A 23,192-nucleotide genomic window follows, 5' to 3' on the forward strand; every position below is an offset into this window, starting at 1 on the left:
AGCCTGCAGATGGGAGGTCACATGACTGAATGTGTCCAGCAAATAATATTCCACACTGCATTTCCCCATCATGGTCCATATTGCAACAAAATTCTGATTTTGGGGGGGAAGCAGTTCTGATGCGCAAGAGCACCAAATCAGCTTTCATGACGCTGCCTGAATTTGTTGCGATCCCATCTGAAAATAGTGACCGTCTGGAAATGCCCAAAGCCTTTAAAAGTTGCGCATGCAGAAGAAACGCCTGCAAATTTCAGGTCCATCAGCTTCTCAGTTTTCATTTTTTTAAAAACAACACAATTTCCTCCTAGTCCTTGTGATGTTTGAGACACACTTTAAAGTGGTTTGGGCAATGCCTGCTAAGATTTGAAAAGCCAGAGTCCTGGCGTTTGGGTGTTGGGCATCAAGAATCCTTCGTAGCTCCTGGCAGCCTCCCCAGATTAAATTATGCAAAGCAGCAACTAGTGCAAAATAAGATGAATTATAAAAAAAATCTGGCTTGATTCACATTGTTTATACAAATCATAGAATTCAGGTTCCCTTGGATATTATTTTATTTTTAGACATAAGACTAGCCATAGCCTAGCGTAGCATTTCACAATGCTGAGCAGCTGTGCTATGTTGACTGTTCTCTCCCTCTGGCCAGGGCTTAGCTGTAGCTCACCAGGCTGAATCCTGGCCTGAAATCTCTCAGGTTCCGAGTTCAAGACCTGCCACAAATCCAAGCCCTGACAACCAGCGTTTGAAATGCGAATAAGTGAAGATGCCCGGGGTGCCAGGATGGCGCCTGTCGTCTCCACCATTTGGAGGTGCCCGCCTGAGGATCCTTGGATCTTGACTGTTTTCACACAATAGCAATACATCCTGTGGAATTCTATCCATTGTATTTTATCTGCATAATCAGAATTAATTTCAGGAACCAAAACATGACTTTTGAGCCATCTGGCCTCAAAATGGCAACAAGGCATGCTGTTTTGGCGACTGTAACCCTGGTTTTAAGGAGTCATTTGGCGCCCAGCCTATATGTCTGAATTTCTAACACTGCTGACAACAGCCCATTCCAGAGGTTCTCAATCCCATGAGGGGAGAGAATAGGGCTATGCTCATTGGTCCAACCCATTCCATCAAGGTCCAATCAGCCCTGCCCTAACATCTTCCATAAGCTCTGATTGGAATTCTGCTGCAAGGAGGCTGTTCTACCCTCCACACAATTTAGCAGCCTTCCCAGGGCAGATGTTCAGTCCCAACACATGGAAGGCTGGGCATCTGGGAACATGACAGACAGGGCAGGGCCATCAAAGGTACCCCATTCCCCTTCTTGACACAACGGAGGGAAGGGCTGTAGCTTGGTGGCAGGGTACCTGCTTTGCATGCAGAAGGTCACAGGTTCGATCCCCAGCATCTCCAGGTAGGGCCCGCTGTCCCAAATCCTGGAGAGCTGCTGCCAGTCAGAGAAGACAATACTGGGCTAAATGGTCCAACTCAATATAAAACAGAAATACCTCAATAGGGCTAGTGCCGCTAGTCCCAGCGGCCCCAATCCCCTTGGAATTAGTTCAAAAAACACAGCTCCCAATCCTGAAGGATGGAAACAAGCGTAAAGAAGAAATGCAGTTCAAAGCAAATGCAGCAATAGGAAAGTATGGTGATGAACACACCAATTTTTCTGTACCTTGTGCCTTGGACTCAGCTTTGGCAGTTCTCTGTCAACACTTGTCCGAATGACTGGCGGTGTCTGCTTGCAGCCAGCCTCCTAGAATGAGACATTGCATGCAGTTAACAAAAAAAGGGGGGTGTCAGGCGGGGAGTGTGAAATTAGGAACGGCATGCTACTTCTAAGCATGGCTTTGTTCATACAATCTGAAAAACAACTTTGTTTTCTATGACATGTTTTGAATCTAAGTGCTCAAATCTTCTCTTTTATGTTATCATTTCTTTAAAAAAAAATCTAAATTTGCTAAAAGTGCAAGCGTAACAAAAGGAGGGTTGGGGCTAAAAAATCAAAAAGCGTACTGCTCTATTCTTTCTGCCTTGGTTCAGACCACACTTGGAGTACTGTGTCCAGTTCTGGGCACCACAATTTAAGAAGGATGTGGAGAAGCTGGAACAAGCTGTGCAGAGGAAGGCGACCAAGATTATCAAGGGTCTAGAAACCAAGCCTTATGAGGAATGATTGAGGGAGTTGGGTAAGTGTAGCCTGTAAAAGAGGGATGTGGAGAGGAGATATGACAGCCATCTTCAAATATCTGTCAAATGGAGGATGGGGAAAGCATTTTTTTGTCCTGCCCTGGAGGCTAGGGCCTGAGCCATGGGTTCAAATAACAAGAAAGGAGATTCCAACTAAACATCAGGAAGAACTTTCAGACAGCAAGAGCTGTTTGACAGTGGAACAGATTCCCATGAGAGGTGGTGGACTCTCTTTCCTTGGAGGTTTTTAAGCAGATGCTGGATGGCCATCTGTTATGGATACCTTAGTTGAGATTCCTGTATTGGACTAGATGACCATCGAGGTCCGTTCCAATTCTATGATTCCATGGAAGGGCAAAAGTACAAAGATACAGCACAGGTCTGAAGTGATAATTACCTCATCCAAATATTCCCTTTGCAAATAAAGATTTATAAAAATGAAAGTGGACTCCGTAAATTTTTGAGACTATGGTTTCTATGTAGTCTTAAATGAGTCAGATATTTGCACATACTGTTGACACTGAGTGACCATGTACCTCAATAGTTGTATGAGAAAGAAAATCATGCCATTACATTTAAAAACGGCCATTCAAGCTCAACTTTTAGTTCATGAGATATCTTCCATAGACTGTCGCACACATTGCTGGGAGTGAAGTTATGAAGCTAAGAGCTCAAGGGACTGAAAAACAAAAACACATAAGCAGAGCCAAACCAAGGTTTGTTTTCTATACGTTTAGAAGCTACAGCGGAACCTCAATTGTTGAATGCTTTGGAAGTCAAACGTTTCAGTTTTCGAACACCGACAACCTGGAAGTGAATGCTTCCGTTTTCGAACACGCCTCGGAAGTCCAACGCCTTCTGGGGCGCATTTCTCCATTTTTCCAATGGATTTTGCTGACCAGCAATTGCGCCTCGGTTGTCGAACATTTTGGAAGTCAAACGGTCTTCCGGAACAGATTACGTTCGACAACTGAGGTTCCACTGTATAGCTCTAACCTTAGCCACTTCACAGCTTGGGCAGTGATGTTGGAACTGAGCAGGAGTATAAAAGTAAACTCTGTTGACTCATACAGAGAAAGATATTATGCACTTGTTGTGGGAAGGGTTATTTAAAGAGTTGTCATCCTTTGAAAGAGATGCCCAAGTGATGACTTGGTATGCATGATAGATGTGGCAGACGATTCCGCCCCTTCCCTGGCAGCTAAAAAGGATATCAAAGGTAAAGGACGAAGACGTTGGTAAACTTTCACCTGCAAGGGATTGGACTGCACACCCCATCACTCCTTATTTAACAATGTTTTGTTGTCTCGTCCTATTTCCACCCCACTGATCCCACTGTAAAAATACCCATCTGCTCCATGAAGTATAAACAGATATAGGCCCTATGGGAAGAAAATGTTCTTTTGGAGAGGAAACCGTAATCAAGGAAAACAATTAAGATTTTGTTGGCAGTGCCTTCACATGCTTTACTTCCAAGTATACTGCCCACATTTATGGCTTTACTGCGGGCATGAACTCTGGTATAGCAGAGGATAATTACTTTACATTGGCAGTGCAACAGCAGAGGTGCCTGACACAAAGGGTGGATCACAGGATCACATAGGTAAGGAGGTTACCCTAGAGATCATGCAGTCCAATTCCCTGCTCAGTTGTCAGGGCTGGAGCCAGACGCAGGTCAGCACGCAGGAAGCAGAGTTGGTTGGTGTGGTTAACCCTTTGTTCAAGGAAATGGAAACACTTCCCAGCAGGCCTTGCCCCTATAGGTAAAGAAGGTAAAGGACCCCTGGGACAGTTAAGTCCAGTCAAAGGCTGGACTATTCGGTTGCGGTGCTCATCTCGCTTTCAGGCCAAGAGAGCCAGCGTTTGTCCACAGACCGCTTTCCGGGTCATGGGGCCAGCATGACTAAACCGCTTCTGGCACGACGGAACACTGTGCTGGAAACCAGAGTGCACAGAAATGCAATTTGCCTTCCTGCCGCAGTGGTACCTATTTATCTACTTGCACTGGTATGCTTTCGAACTGCTAGGTTGGCAGGAGCTGGGACAGAGCAACGGGAGCTCAACCCGTCGTGGGGATTTGAAGCGCTGACCTTCTGATTGGCAAGCCCAAGAGGCTCAGTGGTTTAGATCACAGCACCACCCGCGTCCCTATAGGGGCGCCCCTATACAGCAGTTGTCAGGCCTGAGGGTTTCCCCTCCCTCTGCTCTGCTCTAAGTCTCCACCTCTGGATGTTGCCCAAGCAGTCTCAAACTACGCCTGTGCACCTTTGGTTGCGCGTTCTTCAGAGAATGGGGCTAGGGGAGCTTGTTGCAGCAGGAGAGGGAGACTCCCAGAATTTTTCAGCAGTCTCTTGACTCCCCCTCCTCTGCATCAGCCTCTGAGTCTGAACTGCTCCTTGCCACTGGCTCTTGCCGCTCACTAAACTCTGTTGCCCCTTCAGTATCAAGCCCCTTCTCCCTCGGGCCTCTCCCCAATGTCCCACCACCAATCCCCTGGCTCTGAGACTTCCTCCTCTGGGGTATGTTCCCCGGCTGGTGCTTCCCACCATTCCTCTTCATCCAGCCAGTCCCTGACACCAGTGCAAAATTTGCAATGTAGGCCTGCCTGGCAGATGGTCATCCAACCTCTGCTTAAATGCTTCCAGAGGAGAGGCCACCCCACAACCCCCCAAGGCAGTTTGTTCAACTGCTGAACAGCTCTTACACTTAGAGAAGCATCTGCAAAAGCAGGGATGAGGCACCTGTAAGACTCCAACCGCCCTCACCCCCAGCCAGCATGGCCAGCAGTCAGAGATGATAGGGGAGAAGCCCACAGGTCCCCCATCTCTCACAAAACTTTTCAGCTCAGTATGAATGTTACAGGGTTTCGTTCAGAAATAAGCAGTCAGTAAGTATTAGCATTTTGCTGGTATAGCACCACACACAAGCCAGTATTGAGAGAGTGTTAAAGGAGAAAAGGAATTTAACATTGTATGAAAATCTTAAGATGCCTAAAGCGAAAGGCTTCAGGAGCCTTGCAAGCTCAAGGAGGAGCTGCAGAGTTCCAGGGGTTGTGAGCTGGGATGGCAAAGGTCACAGAAGCGGTAATCTTCTCCTATCGGGTTTTCCCAGTTAACAGGGCTGGGGCTTGCTGCCAAAGGACGGCATCACATTACAGGATGTAATGACAGCTGGCAGCAAAAGGTCTAAACAGTATGTCTTGAAGGATTGGAAGAGAACAGGTATGATGAAAATTTAACAGGATCCATTATACACCCCCCTTCATGGATCAATGCCTTGTCGCGGCGAAGGGGCTTGAATAACTCAGAGAAGCTATGAGCTATGCCATGCAGGGCCACCCAAGATGGACAGATCATAGTGGAGAGTTTTGACTAAACGTGATCCACCTGGAGAAGGAACTGGCAAGCCACTCCAGTATCCCTGCCAAGAAAACTCCATGGACAAAGACAACAGGCATATAAAAGTTATGACGCTGGAAGATGAGCCCCTCAGGTCGGAAGGCGTCCAACATGCTACTGAGGAAGAGCGGAGGACAAGTACAAGTAGATTCAGAGCTGATGAAGCGGCTGGGCCAAAGCCGAAAGGACGCTCAGTTGCGGATATGCCTGGAAGCGAAAGGAAAGTCCGATGCTGTAAAGAAAAATATTGCATAGGAACCTGGAATGTAAGAACCATGAATAGAGGTAAGCTGGATGTGGTCAAAAATGAGATGACAAGAATAAATATCGACATCCTGGGCATCAGTGAACTAAAATGGAAGGGAATGGGTGAATTCAGTTCGGGTGACTATCATATCTACTACTGTGGGCAAGAATCCTGTAGAAGAAATGGAGTGGCCCTCATAGTCAACAAAAGAGTGGCAAAAGCTGTAATGGGATGCAATCTCAAAAATGACAGAATGATCTCGATACGAATCCAAGGCAGACCTTTTAACATCACAGTAATCCAAGTTTATGCACCAACTACCGGTGCTGAAGAAAGTGAAATTGACCAATTCTATGAAGACCTACAACACCTTCTAGAAATGACACCAAAGAAGGATGTTCTTCTCATTACAGGGGATTGGAATGCTAAAGTAGGGAATCAAGAGATAAAAGGAACAACTGGCAAGTTTGGCCTTGGAGTTCAAAACGAAGCAGGGCAAAGGCTAATAGAGTTCTGTCAAGAGAACAAGCTGGTCATCACAAACACTCTTTTCCAACAACACAAGAGACGACTCTACACATGGAGCTTCAGCCAAAGATGGAGAAGCTCTATACAGTCAGCAAAAACAAGACCTGGAGCTGACTGTAACTCAGATCATCAGCTTCTTATAGCAAAATTCCAGCTTAAACTGAAGAAAGTAGGAAAAACCACTGGGCCAGTAAGATACAATCTGAATCAAATCCCTTATGAATACACAGTGGAAGTGAGGAACAGGTTTAAGGATTTAGATTTGGTGGACAGAGTGCCTGAAGAACTATGGATGGAGGCTCGTAACATTATACAGGAGGCAGCAACGAAAACCATCCCAAGGAAAAGGAAATGCAAGAAGGCAAAATGGCTGTCCAACGAGGCCTTACGAATAGCGGAGGAGAGGAGGCAAGCAAAATGCAAGGGAGATAGGGAAAGATACAGGAAACTGAATGCAGATTTCCAAAAAATAGCAAGGAGAGATAAGAGGGTCTTCTTAAATGAGCAATGCAAAGAAATAGAGGAAAACAATAGAATGGGGAAAACCAGAGATCTGTTCAAGAAAATTGGAGATATGAAAGGAACATTTCGTACAAAGATTACCATAATCAAGGACAAAAGTGGTAAGGACCTAACAGAAGCAGAAGACATCAAGAAGAGGTGGCAAGAATACACAGAGGAATTATACCAGAAAGATATGGAGGTCTCGTACACCCCAGGTAGTGTGGTTGCTGACCTTGAGCCAGACATCTTGGAGAGTGAAGTCAAATGGGCCTTAGAAAGCACTGCTAATAACAAAGCCAGTGGAAGTGATGATATTCCAGCTGAACTATTTAAAATTTTAAAAGATGATGCTGTTAAGGTGCTACACCCAATATGCCAGCAAGTTTGGAAAACTCAGCAATGGCCAGAGGATTGGAGAAGATCAGTCTACATCCCAATTCCAAAGAAGGGCAGTGCCAAAGAATGCTCCAACTACCGCACAATTGCGCTCATTTCACACGCTAGCAAGGTTATGCTTAAAATTCTACAAGGCAGGCTTAGGCAGTATGTGGACCGAGAACTCCCAGAAGTGCAAGCTGGATTTCGAAAGGGCAGAGGAACCAGAGACCAGATAGCAAACATGCGCTGGATTATGGAGAAAGCTAGAGAGTTCCAGAAAAACGTCTACTTCTGCTTCATTGACTATGCAAAAGCCTTTGACTGTGTCGACCACAGCAAACTATGGCAAGTTCTTAAAGAAATGGGAGTGCCTGATCACCTCATCTGTCTCCTGAGAAATCTCTATGTGGGACAAGAAGCTACAGTTAGAACTGGATATGGAACAACTGATTGGTTCAAAATTGGGAAAGGAGTACGACAAGGTTGTATATTGTCTCCCTGCTTATTTAACTTATATGCAGAATTCATCATGCGAAAGGCTGGACTAGATGAATCCCAAGCAGGAATTAAGATTGCCGGAAGAAATATCAACAACCTCAGATATGCAGATGACACAACCTTGATGGCAGAAAGTGAGGAGGAATTAAAGAACCTTTTAATGAGGGTGAAAGAGGAGAGCGCAAAATATGGTCTGAAGCTCAACATCAAAAAAACCAAGATCATGGCCACTGGTCCCATCACCTCCTGGCAAATAGAAGGGGAAGAAATGGAGGCAGTGAGAGATTTTACTTTCTTGGGCTCCTTGATCACTGCAGATGGTGACAGCAGTCACGAAATTAAAAGACGCCTGCTTCTTGGGAGAAAAGCAATGACAAACCTAGACAGCATCTTAAAAAGCAGAGACATCACCTTGCCGACAAAGGTCCGTATAGTTAAAGCTATGGTTTTCCCAGTAGTGATGTATGGAAGTGAGAGCTGGACCATAAAGAAGGCTGATCGCCAAAGAATTGATGCTTTTGAATTATGGTGCTGGAGGAGACTCTTGAGAGTCCCATGGACTGCTAGAAGATCAAACCTATCCATTCTTAAGGAAATCAGCCCTGAGTGCTCCCTGGAAGGACAGATCGTGAAGCTGAGGCTCCAATACTTTGGCCACCTCATGAGAAGAGAAGAATCCTTGGAAAAGACCCTGATGTTGGGAAAGATGGAGGGCACAAGGAGAAGGGGACGACAGAGGACAAGATGGTTGGACAGTGTTCTCGAAGCTACGAACATGAGTTTGACCAAACTACGGGAGGCAGTGCAAGACAGGAGTGCCTGGCGTGCTATGGTCCATGGGGTCACGAAGAGTCGGACACGACTAAACGACTAAACAACAACAACATTATACACCCTCTGGCTTTGGCGTTCTCAACAGGCAACCGATGCATATTAAAATCAAAACTACAGTTTCAAATGCAGTATTGAAACTGGGGGTGGGAAAATCTAAACCACAGGTCACACTTTCTGAGCACAACATTCCTTTTCCTGATGGAAAAAAAAACTCTACCATGGGGCACTGCTACCTTTTACCTCCAGGCTCCTTTCCTGCTCAGAATTTCACCCCCGTTTGTTTTGCTTTCCACAGAGGGGGAAACTATACAGAGACTGGTATTATTTTCTCCTTGCTAGGAGAAAAGGCAGAACCAAGAGGTGGGTGACGTGAGTGGGTAGATGTCTCTAGCAGGTATGGGGCTGAGGCTCTCCTCTCCACTGCCCACCCTTCCGCTGTTGACCATAGCCTCCCCATAGCAGCATTTGGATGAATCCAAACCGCAGTGGAAGAAAGTTACCTGAAGCCTGGACCAAAGTCATGGAAGCTGGGGGTGGGGAGAGGAGAGAACACACCCAAGTTCAAATAGTAGCACAAAGTCCAACCGATAGCCTCCCATCACAAGAGAAACTCCCACAGAGCTCATTGCAAACTTCACCATGTCACTTGCCAAGATACTACTTTGATACCGTGTGCAATTACTTGACCCCCCCCCCCAAAAAAAGTCTTAATACAGGCACTCACTTTCACAAGGATAATTTTTGCTAGATCTTCACATGGGCCTTTTTCGTTCTCCTCTCTCGGGTGTTCCCATTCAAACAAGGCGGTGTAGTTCTCCAGCATCTGGGCCATGATTTTGTTGCAGATTTCCTGCTCTTTCATCCCTTCGAATCCAGAAGACACGCTGCAAAAACACGAAACGAGGTTGTGGGGACATTATAAACAAATGTGATGTGCCTCACGGCCTGTAATGAGATAGCTGGATGCCAGCCAAATTGGGCACCAGGGAACAGAAGCTGCCAGGAAGAACATCGCCATAGGGCAGCCGTGGTGAACTCGTGGCTTTCCAGGGGTTATTGAACGACAACCCCCATCAGCCCCAACCAGCATGGCCAATGGCCAGGGACGATGCCAGCTGTAGTCTGGCAAAATCTGTACTGTCACGATAAGGGTTGGTCTGATGTAACTTCTTGAACCTAGTATGAAAGGAGAGACAGAGAGACAGGAGATTCAGGGAGATTCCTGAATTTCCGCGATGGGTTAGATGAAGCTGCACCAAGCTGCCTCCCGATGTTGCCAGACTACAACTCCAACTCTGGAAGTTGTCCTTCAATAACATCTGGAGGGCACCAAACTGGGGAGGGCAGAGGTTAGATCTTATTTTACACTTTATTTTGTAAATATTGCATACAAACTGGGTTGGATCCAGAAGCAACCCCTGAGCAGGAGACTCCCATCAGCAGAGAGGCAGAGAAAAGAGAGGCATTTTATTTTCTTGGCTGATTTCCCCTTTTCTCTGCAGTTCCCAGCTGGAGTCCTACAACATAGAACCGTAGCGTGGGAAGGGTCCAAAGGGTCATCTAGTCCAACCCCCTTCAATGCAGGAATATCAACTAAAGCATTCACGAGAGACAGCCATCCAACCTCTGTTTAAAAACCTCGAAGGAAGGAGAGTCCACCACATTCCGAGGGAGTCTGCTCCACTGTCAAACAGCTCTTACTTTAAGAAAGTTCTTCCTGGTGTTTCGTCAGAATCTCTTTTCTTGTAACTTGAATTCATTGATTTGGGTCCTACCCTCTAGAGCAGGAGAAAACAAGCTTGCTCCATCCTCCATGTGGTAGCCCTTTAGATATCTGAAGACGGCTATCATCTCTCCTCTCGGTCTTCTCTTTTCCAGGTTAAACATACACCTGCCCTACACAATGGTCTTCTAGAACCTTTCCTCGCCTCAACCTTAACTGGTCATCATTCTCCAAGAATTGCAACAGATCCAAATGGGACAGGATAGCCCAGAGGCGGCCTTGTTAGTGCTGTGCTACAATTCTCCAAGCTTGAGAAATGATGCTTCAATCAGCAATGCATTTTAAAAATGGCTCGGCAAAGCGTAAGCGTCTCAGTCCTCACGAGAGCCAATTATTTCCCACCCTTCTAAAAGCCAGTTCTCAAGGGGCATTGTGTTTGCCAGTCAAACAGCAGTAATATAGGGGCTAAGTACTTTTGGTAATGCAGTAAGAGTGCCAACAGAGCAGTCAAAAATGCTTGAAAAGAAACAAAAGTATAGAATACCTTAAAAGTCACTTGGGGATCAGTCTGGAGCTATAATTAGAGAGGAGTTGATCCCTGTCACTTTTAATTAAAAAAATGCACTATGGCTGAGCCTTCTATTTACTCTTCAGTGGCTTCTTCACAAATATCAAATGAGACATCTGAATTATGAAGTGAAGGACATTGCTCTGAACCTGAAACAGCAACTTGTCCTCTTCTTCTGTTGTGAATGCAATAAAGGAAGGAGACGAGAAGTGAGCCTAAGGGCTGTTCCTGATCCCAGAAGCAAAACCCGTGGCTAAACCCAGACATTGTGGCAAACTGTAGTTCAGGGAAACTGAACTATGGCTTGTCGTTACGTCCAATTGGGACAAACCATGATTGAGAAATGGCTGGCTGAACACATGGTTTGGGGCGAGTTTTCAGAATGCTAGCCTTACGATTTGGTGAGGTTTGAATTGATGCCTGAATTTGCATTTGCAGACCTCACCATTTTTTTGCAATTTTTTTTTCCAGCTGGACTTACCCCATTTTATCTGCTGCCATTTATAATGCTTGTTAATTTGTTACAGATATAAGTCATTCATCATCTACACCTGCTGCATGTCACCCTGAAATCTGATCTGACAAGACGGTAGTATAGCAAAGTTTACAACAAATGCCTCCACAAACACATTTGAATAAACAGTGCTACCATAACGTTTGCTAACTTTATGCTACAGAAAAAAATCTCTCAACTCATTTTAGATCACAGCAGAAGCAGAGTTGAGCTTTCCCAGATAAGATCAGCCGCCAGAACCCTTGCTATCTCTTAATCTCCATTTTAAAAATGATTAACCTTTTGTAGTTTTTGACTCCCTGCAGCTCCTGTTGCTTTTAAAAAAAACCCCACCTGGAACTCATTCGTATTTTCATAATGACCTTTTCTATTACATGACCTTGGACTTTACCCAGTACTTTGGAAGCTCGATTCAGACCATTATACCAAACCATTGCTAAGAAAAGTGACACCTGATTGATTTGACAAACCATTGTTTGTGACTGACTGGCAAAACTGAATCAGAAACCATGGATTGAAGGATTGCAAAATGGATTACGCTAACTATGGTTTCTGTGATATCTGAATGTACAAACCATAGAAAAAGCTGCTGTTCACCTAGACTGCTGAGCAAGACAGAAGAAGAAAACAGATCAGCAGCACTAAGCCATAGTTTGCCTGTGTGTTTAGATCAGGCACCCCCAAACTTCGGCCCTCCGGATGTTTTGGACTACAATTCCCATCATCCCTGACCACTGGTCCTCTTACCTAGGGATCATGGGAGTTGTAGGCCAAAACATCAGGAGGGCCGCCGTTTGGGGATGCCTGCCTTAGATGCTCCAGCCATGGTTTGGATTCTCAGCTATGGTTGGTGCAATGTCTGAATTGGGTTGAAAAGATTCGGAGCACCATAGTACACATGTATTCTCATAAGTACCACAGAATTTAATTGGGGTTACTCCTAGGTAAATGTGTACAGGATTACAGCATTAAATTTCCTTGAGTTCTATCTAAGGAAGTAACAGGAGTGTGTCAGAGACTAATCAGCTACTTTAGGTGTATTGGTGGGGGTGGGGAATTGTACCAGCCCAGCATGACTTCCTTCTCCCTTGTCTGATGCCATGCCGAAAACTGATTTTACAAACTTCCTTCATTTGCAAACATCACTTGAAAAAATGTCCAAACCCACCAGGGTGTGGGTGTGTCTAATTGATTCCATGGTCCTTTGATTCCACGCCCATCTGTTCAATTACATTTTCCAACCAGGTTCCATCTAGCAATCCTCTTCCAATGACTTAGAGGTTTCTTGCTATCGGCATACTTTATCCCTTTCAGCTTCTTAGTGAACAGAACTAACCTGAAACCTAATCTCCAACAGACTTAAGGATTTCCTTGGTCACAACAGCAATTTCCCTAATTAGCTCTATTTCAGTGATAATTTGCACCTCATTGAGATAAGGAGCAGTTGCTTCTGGTAGGTGATCAAGTAGAAGAATGCCCCTGCCCCCCCCACGGCCCTTTGATTCAAAAACAGGGAGAAGGCAGGGGGTGCCACCGACTTTTAAATAATTGGCAGTCTTATTTATTTCCAAATTTTATATCCTGTTATACCTTGTCCGTCCAGCTAGCAATATATCATCGGTAAAGACAAGCATGATCAATAAAAACAAAAAAGTGGGAGGAAGAGGCAAAACAAATTAAACAAATCCAGGAAACTAATGAACAAGAGAATCCAAATCCAATCATAGAAACAACATCAGCTCAGCTTTAAGCATTTTTCTAAAGAACAAAACAAAGCAAGGTTTTCCCTCCCATCCTGAAGTATCTCTGTCTGGTGGGTTTCCCCAAGCAATGACAACTATTTCATAATGCTGGCACCACAACTGAAAAGGCCCTGCTTCTAGTAGACATGTGCCGGACCTCACTGGGTGAAGGAACCTGGAGCAGTGTCTCCAATGGTGAATGGAGTGTGTGGGGAGGCACTTTCCATTGTACTATTTTCACTCACTGAAGGATCTTCTTCTAACAAGTGGGAGATGGCTACTGCTTACAAGTTTCCTGCAGGCATCTGATGGGACACTAGGAAAACAGAATGGTGGACCAGATACCCCTCTGGTCTGATCCAGCAGGTCTCTTGTGTTCTGACATCACTTCTGATGAAAATAGGTACACCTGCTTTGGCTGCAACAGTTCTTTGTGAGTGAAAGAAAAGTGGTAGAGTTCGCTAGCCGGATAAGATTTAAAATATTTACTCCAACGTTGGTTCCACTGAAATGTATTTCTCTGTTTGTTTATATATATATATATATATATATATATATATATATATATATATATATGTAAACTGAGTATGTTCCTTCGTCTCCAATGTTCAACAAAACCGTTTGACTGATAGCGTTGAAATTTGGACACAAAGTCAAGTGTGACTACCTGAGTGACCCCATACCGTTTTCTAAGACAGATATGTCACCCACGCAGGGTAAAAACCCCGTTTCAGAACTCACAAATCATACAAAAGTGCATGCTGGGAGCACAGGAGAGATTGCAACACAGCACCCTCTAGTGACGGCTACACTGGTATTGCACCTAGGAAAGCTTCCCTCTCCACAGTATCTTGGCTCAGCTTTGCAGACTAGGCCGACTGGAGGTGGAGGCTTGCCTGGGTGGGGGGTGGAGGGGGCGGGATAAGCCATGGGTCAGGACAGGGTGGGCCCAATCACAGGGATGAGCACGCGTAAAACAGGGGGACTCTGAAGGCGAGGGGAGTCTGAAGGGGGACTCTGAGGCTCCATTTAACAGACTGAGCCACAGCAACACGTTTCAGGGCCATCTAGTTATTTAATAAATGTCTGTATCACTTTCCAGAAATAAAATTCTTTCCCAAGGCCTTTCACACAAAATACCATTAATAAAATACAATAGGTGACATTGGGGGGGGGACTTCTCAGTAAAGCAACCGTGTATTATTAAAACTAGTCATACAGCATAAAAAAATACAGCATAATATATTCACCAAGGCCACGTCACATTCTCAGGTTCTCTGTCACAACTAGAAGCCAAGGCCCAAGGGAATCTGTGGCCCTTCAAATGTTAAAAGACTACAACTCCCATCAGCCACGCTGGCGGGGCCTGATGGGAGTTGGAGTCTAACAAATTCTGGGAACCCAGAATTTCAAATTCCACACCTCCTGTACAATTTTAAATGCTCGTTTGAAAATATCCAGGAGTGGAGTGAGGTGGGGTGTAAACAGGTTTCAGGTTTGCACTGAGAGTTGTTGTGTGGCAATGTCCCTCCCTCCCCAGAAATAATGAACAAGACACAGTGAAATGAGTTTAAGTGGGCGAAAAGGCCACAACTTTATTGGTTGCGAATGTTGAGCGGTATTGGCTTAGGCATTGGACCCTAACCGGCTATATCCAACTGTAACCCGTGTGTTACAGTCTGGGAGAAATTAACCACCAGAAAGGAGCCCAGTGATATCGCTCAAGGTGCCGGCCGAAGGAGAGGCAGAGTTCCCGCCTCCAGCCTGATTTAAACGCGGGGGAAGCCCCGCCCGGCTGGCCCTATTGGTCAGCCGGGGAATGACGGAGGCGGGAACCCCGTCTCGCGAGAGGGCTGAACTCTCAGCCCCCTCGCAAGGGTCGAGACGGGCCACGCCCACAACACCACCTCCGTAAAATGCGGAAGTGGTTTTCTCCATCTTTTACATTATCAACCACTGGGGCCGGTAGCTTTTTCCCAACTACGTGTGAACTCTTGTGCAATGGCCAGCTAACTAATGAAACACTTACACACTGTACACAGGTCTACGGTTGGGTAAGCCACCACTTTGCAAAAGCGTGCAGGCAGCAAATGCCTAGTTAGCAACAAACAGTCTCTAAGGTCCTCAACTTCACTGGAGGGGGGATCTGCTAAAAAAAAAAGAAGGCAGCATAAATATTACTGATGATAAATGTTACCGATGATGCCCTTGTGAAGTTTATTCTTAGCACAGCGGTTCACATTATTTCCCAAGAAATGAAAGGCTCAGAAAGCACAGCCTCTTGTTCTTGGTTTTATATCAGATGTGGGAGGGCAGGTGGAGGAAGGAAGAAGCGAACCTCTTTGTGGCTTTCAAATGTCAGGGATAAATTGCTGTTTTGTGAACTCCTGATAACAGTCAAGCTATTCCACATCAGATGAAAGGCAGCTGGGCCAACAACATCTGCATTCTGCTTTTAAAACGGACATGAAATGTCGGATTGGCCATTGTTCTATTTGTGTCAAGGTGACCTAAGCCAGGAGGGTGACCGAAAAGGGACATCATTTCAGGAAATGGACAGGACAACAGATATTTGCAAACCTGAGAGCTGGGCTCAAGGATAGAAAAAGCGTCATGCTGGGGCTTCCGATTCGTCGCGCTGGTGAAGTTGGACGCAGGGACTTCGTGCTCCGAAGTCCCTGGCTTCGTGGAGGGGAGGGGAAGTCCGCAGAGCGAGCGGACTCCCCGAAAAAACACCGGGTAGAGAGTCCCGGTGACATAGTGCCCAGCTGTTTGCTCCGGACGCGAATCCTCTGCTGCCCGAGAGCTCAGTAGAGCAATCGAGAGCCAGCGGAGTGGAGTCGCGGGAGCCATTTTTGGGTTTCATCTTACCTCCTTGAAGTGAAGCTCCGAGTCCTCAGCCTGCAAGCGGCGGATTCTTCCAAGGAAATAAAAGACTTCTTCAAAGTAAGTCAAATCTCCATTCGGATCTTAAAAATTTTAAATTTGAAGATAGGAAGAGATTCTAAAGTAACGGAAGCCGGTCTCTTCCAAATGGACAATCGGGAGGCGCATTAAATATTCCTAAGCCGAAAAGGGAAAACTTCTTTCAAGATTGCGGACCCGAGAGAAAGAAAGACTTTTCCAAACCTCCCCAGCCCCCGGTGTCGTTGCCCCTTGAGGTTCAGCAGCAACAAGGGGGAGGACGCTTTGACAGCTGTCAAAAGCTGTCAAATTGTTAAAGGACTAAGAAAGATGATTTTATTCCTGTGAATTGGAAAAATTGATTCAAAAGGTTTTAAAAGGATTTAAGTGGACTGTAAATTTGAAATCTGATGAGGTTAAAGACAAAGGATAAGAACAGCCAAGATGGAGCCGACAACGTGGTAGAGAGGAATTTTCCAGTACCCTTCTGCCCTTATCTCTGGTCTGCCTGTGGTCAAGTGAACTATGAAAACAAAATTCTCTCGAGCTTTCCAGGAGGCTGTGCTGGGCTATCTACAAACATGGGAAGATATCTACCGTGTTTCCCCTTTTTTAAGACACCGTCTTATAACTTTTTTTCCTCAAAAAAACACACGGTGGCTTATTTTCAGGGGGTGTCTTTTTTTTTTATTAAGTGCTGGTACAACTGGGTCCCACTGGCTCAGGACACTTGGCGCTCTCTTCCGCGCACATTATAAACACCACACTCTAGCCAACTGAGCTCTCCAGGTTTTACTGTCAACCAGGCTGGCAGCAGCTCTCCAGGATTTCAAACTTGGGGGTACCTGGGGGTTAAACCTGGGATCCTTTTGCATACAGATGCTTCCTCCAGCCTGGATAGATGGAACCAAGAAATGGACACAGCCAGATCATAGCTGTCAAATTCTCCCTTTTCTTAAGGGCAATTCCCTTATGCTGAATAGGCTTCCTCGCGAGAAAAGGGAAAACTTGGCAGCTATGATTCCAGCGTAGATTCCAGCGTAGTGCTTAAAGGGTATATATGCCTATACCTTTTGTGTTCTCGTGAGGCTGTTTGCATTGTTCCATCCCTGCAGGTGATACACAATACAAATAATCTCCAACTAGTTGTATAACAGACTCTTGAAGCTGCATTCTCATTGGAACGGCTGAGTCTTTTAAAAATAGCACCCACCTTTGCGAATGCCCCTCTGGTGGTGTCTTCCCCATGGTCCAGTGGTTTGTAATATGTTACAGAACTGAGTTATGAACTAGGACGTCCACAGCTAAGATAAGGTGCACTGAACTTGAGCTGTTTGTTTGCTGGTGGTAAGGAGTGTGGGGATAGAGTAAAGGTAAAGGTAAAGGGACCCCTGACCATTAGGTCCAGTCGTGACCAGCTTGTGTTGTGGCACTCATCTCGCGTTACTGGCCACAGGGCCGGCTCTAGGTAGAGTCCCGGTGGCGTGAGGGGGACGAGGCTTGGGCCATGCCCCTGGCGCGCGCGCAACCCCAACTGACGGACCAACTGAGGGAAGGGAGGGATGAAAGGGGAGGAGGGGGAGGGGAGCAGCTTTGGCCCTCAGTGAGGAGGCCGGGGCGGCTGAATGATGGGCCGAAGCGTATCCTTTTCTCTGTCGGGGGGGGGGGAGACGCGCGCGCAAACATACAGAGACGCACACACACACACAGACGCGCGCGCGCGCACACACACACACCGACACACCGAGAGAGAGAAAGACGCATGGGGGATAGAGAAAGAGATGCGCGCGCACACACACACACACACACACAGACGGACGCACAGGGAGAGAAAGAAAGAGACGCGCGCGCACACAGAGAGAGTGCGGCTGCAGCGCTGACAAAGCACGAAGCAGCGCTGCACTTAGGGGACGATGGCCAGGGAGGGGGGCTGCGGGGTTGAGGCAACGTGTGAAAGGGAGGGATGGCGAGGAAGAAGTGGGGAGTGAACTGATCGGGGCTTTAACATGCCCGCACGCGCAAAAGGGAGGCTCGGAATGTGGAGATCGGTTCTGGCTGCTTCTCTTACAGTGCGCAAGCAACGAGCCGCTCTCTCTTTCCTCCTGCTGCTCGTGCCCTTGGTGCTCCGTGCGGCGCTGCTTCATGCTTTGTCAGCGCTGCAGCCGCCACCGCTTCCAGGCACCGACCCGACCCCGCAGGCTTCCTCCTCCTGCCGCGGCCAGCATTGCAGGAGCTGGGTCCTGCTGGCTGGTGCTCCGTGCGGCATTGCTGCACGCTTTATCGGCACTGCAGCAGCCACCGCCGCTTCCGGGCACTGACCCGACCCGGCAGGCTTCCTCCTCCTGTCACGGCCGGCATGCTGGGTCCTGCTAGCTGGTGCGGAAGTATGGCTTATTTTCGGGGTATGTCTAATAGCTCTCAAATGGTTAAAAACCCTGCCATGGCTTACTTTCTGACTACGTATTAAAAAGGGGGAAACACGGTACAAGGAAAGGCAATGCTTCAATCCAACAGAAAAGGAGAATGAGGTGCAAGAGCAAGATTTAGAGGACAATTTTGATTATGAGATTGTGTGTGAGGAGCAACAATTTGAGGACAATTTGGAGACTGATTCAGACCATAAAAAATATGTGTTGGATGATGAAAAACAAAGATCAGAACAAAGAGATGAGGCCGACAAGGAGAAGCAAAGTGAAGAGAAGATTGATGGAAGTGAAAATCCTGGAGAGACTGAAATGTTGAATGGTGTTAGTGAAGGGAGGGAAAGGCAGAAAGAGGGAGGAGCAGAGGTCTGGAAGTGGATGTGGGAAAGAATTGGTGTGGGGTAAAAAATTTAGTTTAAGGTACTTTTTTTGGTTTATGAACAACGGTGTCGGAATCTTGGCCTGTTAAAGGATATGCTGATCCAATTGGGAGGAGGGACATTGGGGGGGGGAGGAGAGATTTTTATAGTTTAAGGTTAAGAGCTTTCTGGAGGGAGTAAAAAGAATGGCTGAGGAAATATGCTTAGAGTTTGTTTTTGAATAATTTTGGTGATCAGGAGGTGTTTGGGTGGAAAACTGCCTGTCTCCCCCTTCTTACTCTTGGTACCCAGTGGCAGGGGGTGCCTTGAGGGGAGAGGGAAGGGTGGAGGGAAACCCAGACACAAAAATGGAACCTTTTGACTGCTGGACTCCTCGGGCTACCCCAGTGGCAGGGGGGGGGCTCAGAGGGGGACAGCATGAAGAAGGAGGAGGATTGTGTTAATATTATAAGAATAAGATTTCTGAATTGGATTAGAAAACCCGCCATAACTATGTAAAGAGGTTGGGAAATCCAGGAGGAGGAGAGTCGTGGAAGTCATTAATATTTTTCCTTTTTCCTTTTTTTTTCTTTCCTTTTTTTTCCCTTTTCATTTTTGCTTCCCCCCCCTTTTTTTCCTTTTTTTTCTTTTTTCCAGTACAGTGAAGAAATAGCTGGGGGATAAGCCAATCCCCAGAGATCCTCCGCCTTTGTCCTCTCAGTGGCAGGGGGGGATGAGGGGGGAGGAAGGAGGGGGGAGGTCAAACCCAGCTTAAAATGGACCCCTTTGTTCCCCAATACCCATGGGTCTCACTGGTGGCAGAGGTGGGCTTGTGGGTGGAGGGAAAATGAAGGGACAGAGTTTATGTTGTATACTTTGTATGTGTTTTCTTTTTCTAAAAATTAATAAAAATTATTTTTTTAAAAAAAGCGTCATGCTGGCACAAAGAACACTGCATTTTTAACTTTATGTTAAACAGATATCTGAACACATCAAATTAGGGGGGGGGGAACCTGGAGTCCTCTGTGTTGCCAGACTCCCAACTTCCATCAGACCTAGCCGATAGTCAGGGATGATGGGAGTTCTAGGCTAACATCAGAAGGCTACAGGTTCCTCATTCCTGATGTCAATAAAAACAAGGGGTCTTCTTCCTTGATCCACAAACCTGTGGTTGTGCTACAATGACTGTGCCTTGTTTTCCAGAAAGATGCTAAAGAGGCATTCAGCGTGGCTGATGTAATTGGCCCTAACTGGCTCTCTGCTGGCCCTTTGCCTATACTAGCTACTCCAACCAACCCCCTTCTTCTGACCAAGGACATGGTCATAAGGTGACCTGATAACAAGATCAACTCTCATTGGCTCCCAATGGCTTTTCAATCAATGCCACAATCCATCCATTTTTATTTTATCCTAGCCCTCCTGCAAACACCTCAGGATGACACAAATGTTTCTTTCTCCCATTTATCCTCCTAGCCCAGGTTTGTGGCTGGGGCGGGTTTTGAATCCAACTCTTCCTAGTCATTGTTCAACACTCTTCATCACACGGGCTCTTTGCCAGTGTAGAAGAGAGCCTGGTGAAAAGTTGAGCAAGCAACCTATGCCTGAAAGGGTTTTATATCACATCGCCAATCCCCGAATCACCCAGCCGGACACAAATCTGATTACAGCAGATGAGCAATGCAGTTTTTTATTATTAAATAAAGACTTTGAGGAATTTGATTACATGGAAGTGAAAACACCAGAACGACAAGTGAATCATGCCCAGTTAACATCTGCTTTTAGGAACGCGGAGTCTCATGCCACTAAAGTCTTGTCCCACTGAAGGCGGATCGGAACTGAACCATGAAACTTATAAGAAGAGAATAAAGAGGTGAACTTTTGTTGTGTATAAAAAGATGGAGTTATATAAATTACTTAGGATATGATTGGAAGATCGTTTTTATTCTTTATTATTATTATTATTACTTATGTTTCACTTTGTTCCTTCTTTTCCCCTTTTTTAGTTTTCTTTTTTTTCCTTTTTTCCTTTTCTCCCTCTTCTTTTTCCTTTTTTTGAGGTGAGAAACTTTGTGTAGTTATGACTTGTTATTGTTATTGTTTTTTCTAATTTTTTCTGTTCATTTGTAAATGAAGGTTTATGTCTTATTTGTATAATTTTAATGTTGAAATAAATAAAAAACATTTTTTTAAAAAAAGTCTTGTCCCATCTCACCAGAGAAGCAATAAAAGCCATTTGCCCAAGCTTTGTTTGGGCTTTTAGCTGGACACTCGCTCCTCCTGAAGAGTGTGAGATTGTGAGAAATGTCATAAGCATTTCCCAAGATTAAACCACTCCAATTAATTAATTCACTTTTAAATGATGCAACTCCCTCTCCCCCAGTAGAAGCACCCAAGGCTATTAAGAAAACATCACGTACCAAACTGGGCACTATTATAAGGTCGAGGTAGCACTTTGTAGTTAAACATTCTCTAGAGCCATATCTTTAAAAAAAAGAGAGGAAGTGTAACTAAAATCGTTATGCAGGATTAAGTGGTAGGAGAAGGTAATCAAAACAAGCCTGCAGTTCACCAGCCATTTATCTTGGGCTGGCAGACTTGAAATTAGACTTGTGGGGGGAAAAATTGGATTGGCAAGAGCAGGCAGCAAAGTGCATACAAACAGGTATACAAACACACGTTTTCCCTGGTAACAGTTGTATGGACGTGAGCTGTGGAAACAGGTGGAAATATGACTAAGTCAGAAAACGCAAGGGTGCTGAGACTGATCAGATCTTCCAATATCCTGCCTTTGGGAATTACTAAATCCTATGTGATTAACTGAAGTTGCAAAACGTCTGCTGCTGGCAGCAATGGAACAACCTTTCCCTAAGGTTCGTCATGAGGGTGAGGCATAAGCAGGTGCCTGTCTTTCATCTGGGATTATTCCACACCATGGAAAATGCCTGAAGTTCTGGTGTTGCAATTGCTTTTTCTAAGAGCTACCAAAACACACACACACACACACACACACACACACACACACTGTAAATCAATACCAAGCTGTTCATTAAAAGAAATGGATAACATATATAAGTGTGTACCCACATTCATGCTTGCATGGGGCTTGAGAGCACTTCCTCAGCTTCATTCTCTGAGTGGGTAAGAGATTCTTCGCAACTCTTGTCTGCAAAAGGCGTGAACATTAGTAGTGCATGTCTATCTCTGTTTAACTCAGCCGTAAGTCCTACTAATAGTGCTTACTCGGGGTGGGGGGGGGAGTGTAACAGCCAAACCCTGTGCATGTTTATAGGAATGTTGCCTGACAGCATATTTTGTATGCATGCTTACTCAGATGCTAGCCTGAATAAATTCAATTGGATTCACCCCAGAGTAAATATATATGGGATTGAAACCCAACCCGCTATTTTGTGCTACTTTATGCAATGCAAGTTGGCTAGATTTTTGGTTGTACCTGTAAGTCGCTTTGAGTTGCCTTGAGCAAGATAAAGCGGCTAAACAACAACAATAACAACAACAACAAACTGTAAATGTAAACTCAATCAAGTTTCTTCCCCATCTCACCCAAATGCAACTGCTAAAATACAGGGGCACCTTGGTTCTCAAACTTAATCCGTTCTGGAAGTACGTTCGTAAACCAAAGCGTTCCAAAATCATGGCGTGCTTTCCCATAGAAAGTAATGCAAAATGAATTAATCTGTTCCAGACTTTTAAAAACAACACCTAAAATGGCAATTTGACATGAATTTTACTATCTAATAAGACCATTGATCCATAAAATGAAAGCAATAAACAATGTACTGCAGGCACACAACCAATCCATCAGTAGCTGAACTGGGTTCCACATAGTCACAAACACGAAGAGCCGCAAAAACAAAAGCGCAAAATAAATAGCAAAAACAGACAGACGTTTGCGTAACACTCAAAACAGAAGTGTGGCACTCAAAATGGAATGTGGTACTCAAATCAGATGTGAAACACTCAAAACTGAGCATGTTCGGCTTCTGAAAAAAGTTTGCAAACCAGAACACTTACTTCCGAGTTTGCAGTGTTTGGGTTCCAAGTTGTTTGAGTACCAAAGTGTTTGAGAACCAAGGTACCACTGTGCTGCCAACACCCTCCTTGCCTCAGGTTTCTCTGCCTCCATTCTCCTTTTTCATCATGTTAGAAATACATAGCTGGTGCCTACAAACATCAAAACAAGAGGCCGCCTACAGCGCTCTTTGCATATTGCACAAATAAAGTCCATCAGAGATCCTTTCATTGCTGCCCACTGATCAGCGCTCTTGAGATTCCACAGCATCATAAACAAGCCAGTCACAAGAGGCAGAAAAAAGGCACAAACATTGGCTTACAATGATCAACAGCAAAAACATCCTCAAAGGGTTGTG

At 45.5% G+C, this 23,192-nt stretch overlaps 1 protein-coding gene across 3 annotated transcripts in view; it reads right to left on the bottom strand.

The window, feature by feature from the left end:
• Nucleotides 1-23,192, bottom strand: part of FAM13A (family with sequence similarity 13 member A) — a 134,855-nt gene that overhangs the window by 99,104 nt on the left and 12,559 nt on the right. For 2 of the 3 annotated variants that reach the window (XM_035113462.2, XM_035113460.2), the window contains 2 exons: nucleotides 9,296-9,455; nucleotides 1,670-1,750 (listed from right to left, as the gene is read on the bottom strand). In XM_035113462.2, the coding sequence (XP_034969353.2) occupies nucleotides 1,670-1,750; nucleotides 9,296-9,455 (241 nt within the window). The remainder of the gene's footprint in view (nucleotides 1-1,669; nucleotides 1,751-9,295; nucleotides 9,456-23,192) is intronic. The other variant, XM_035113461.2, reaches the window with a different exon arrangement.

This window comes from Zootoca vivipara, chromosome 9 (assembly GCF_963506605.1).
Source record: "Zootoca vivipara chromosome 9, rZooViv1.1, whole genome shotgun sequence".
Classification (NCBI taxonomy): Eukaryota; Metazoa; Chordata; class Lepidosauria; order Squamata; family Lacertidae; genus Zootoca; species Zootoca vivipara.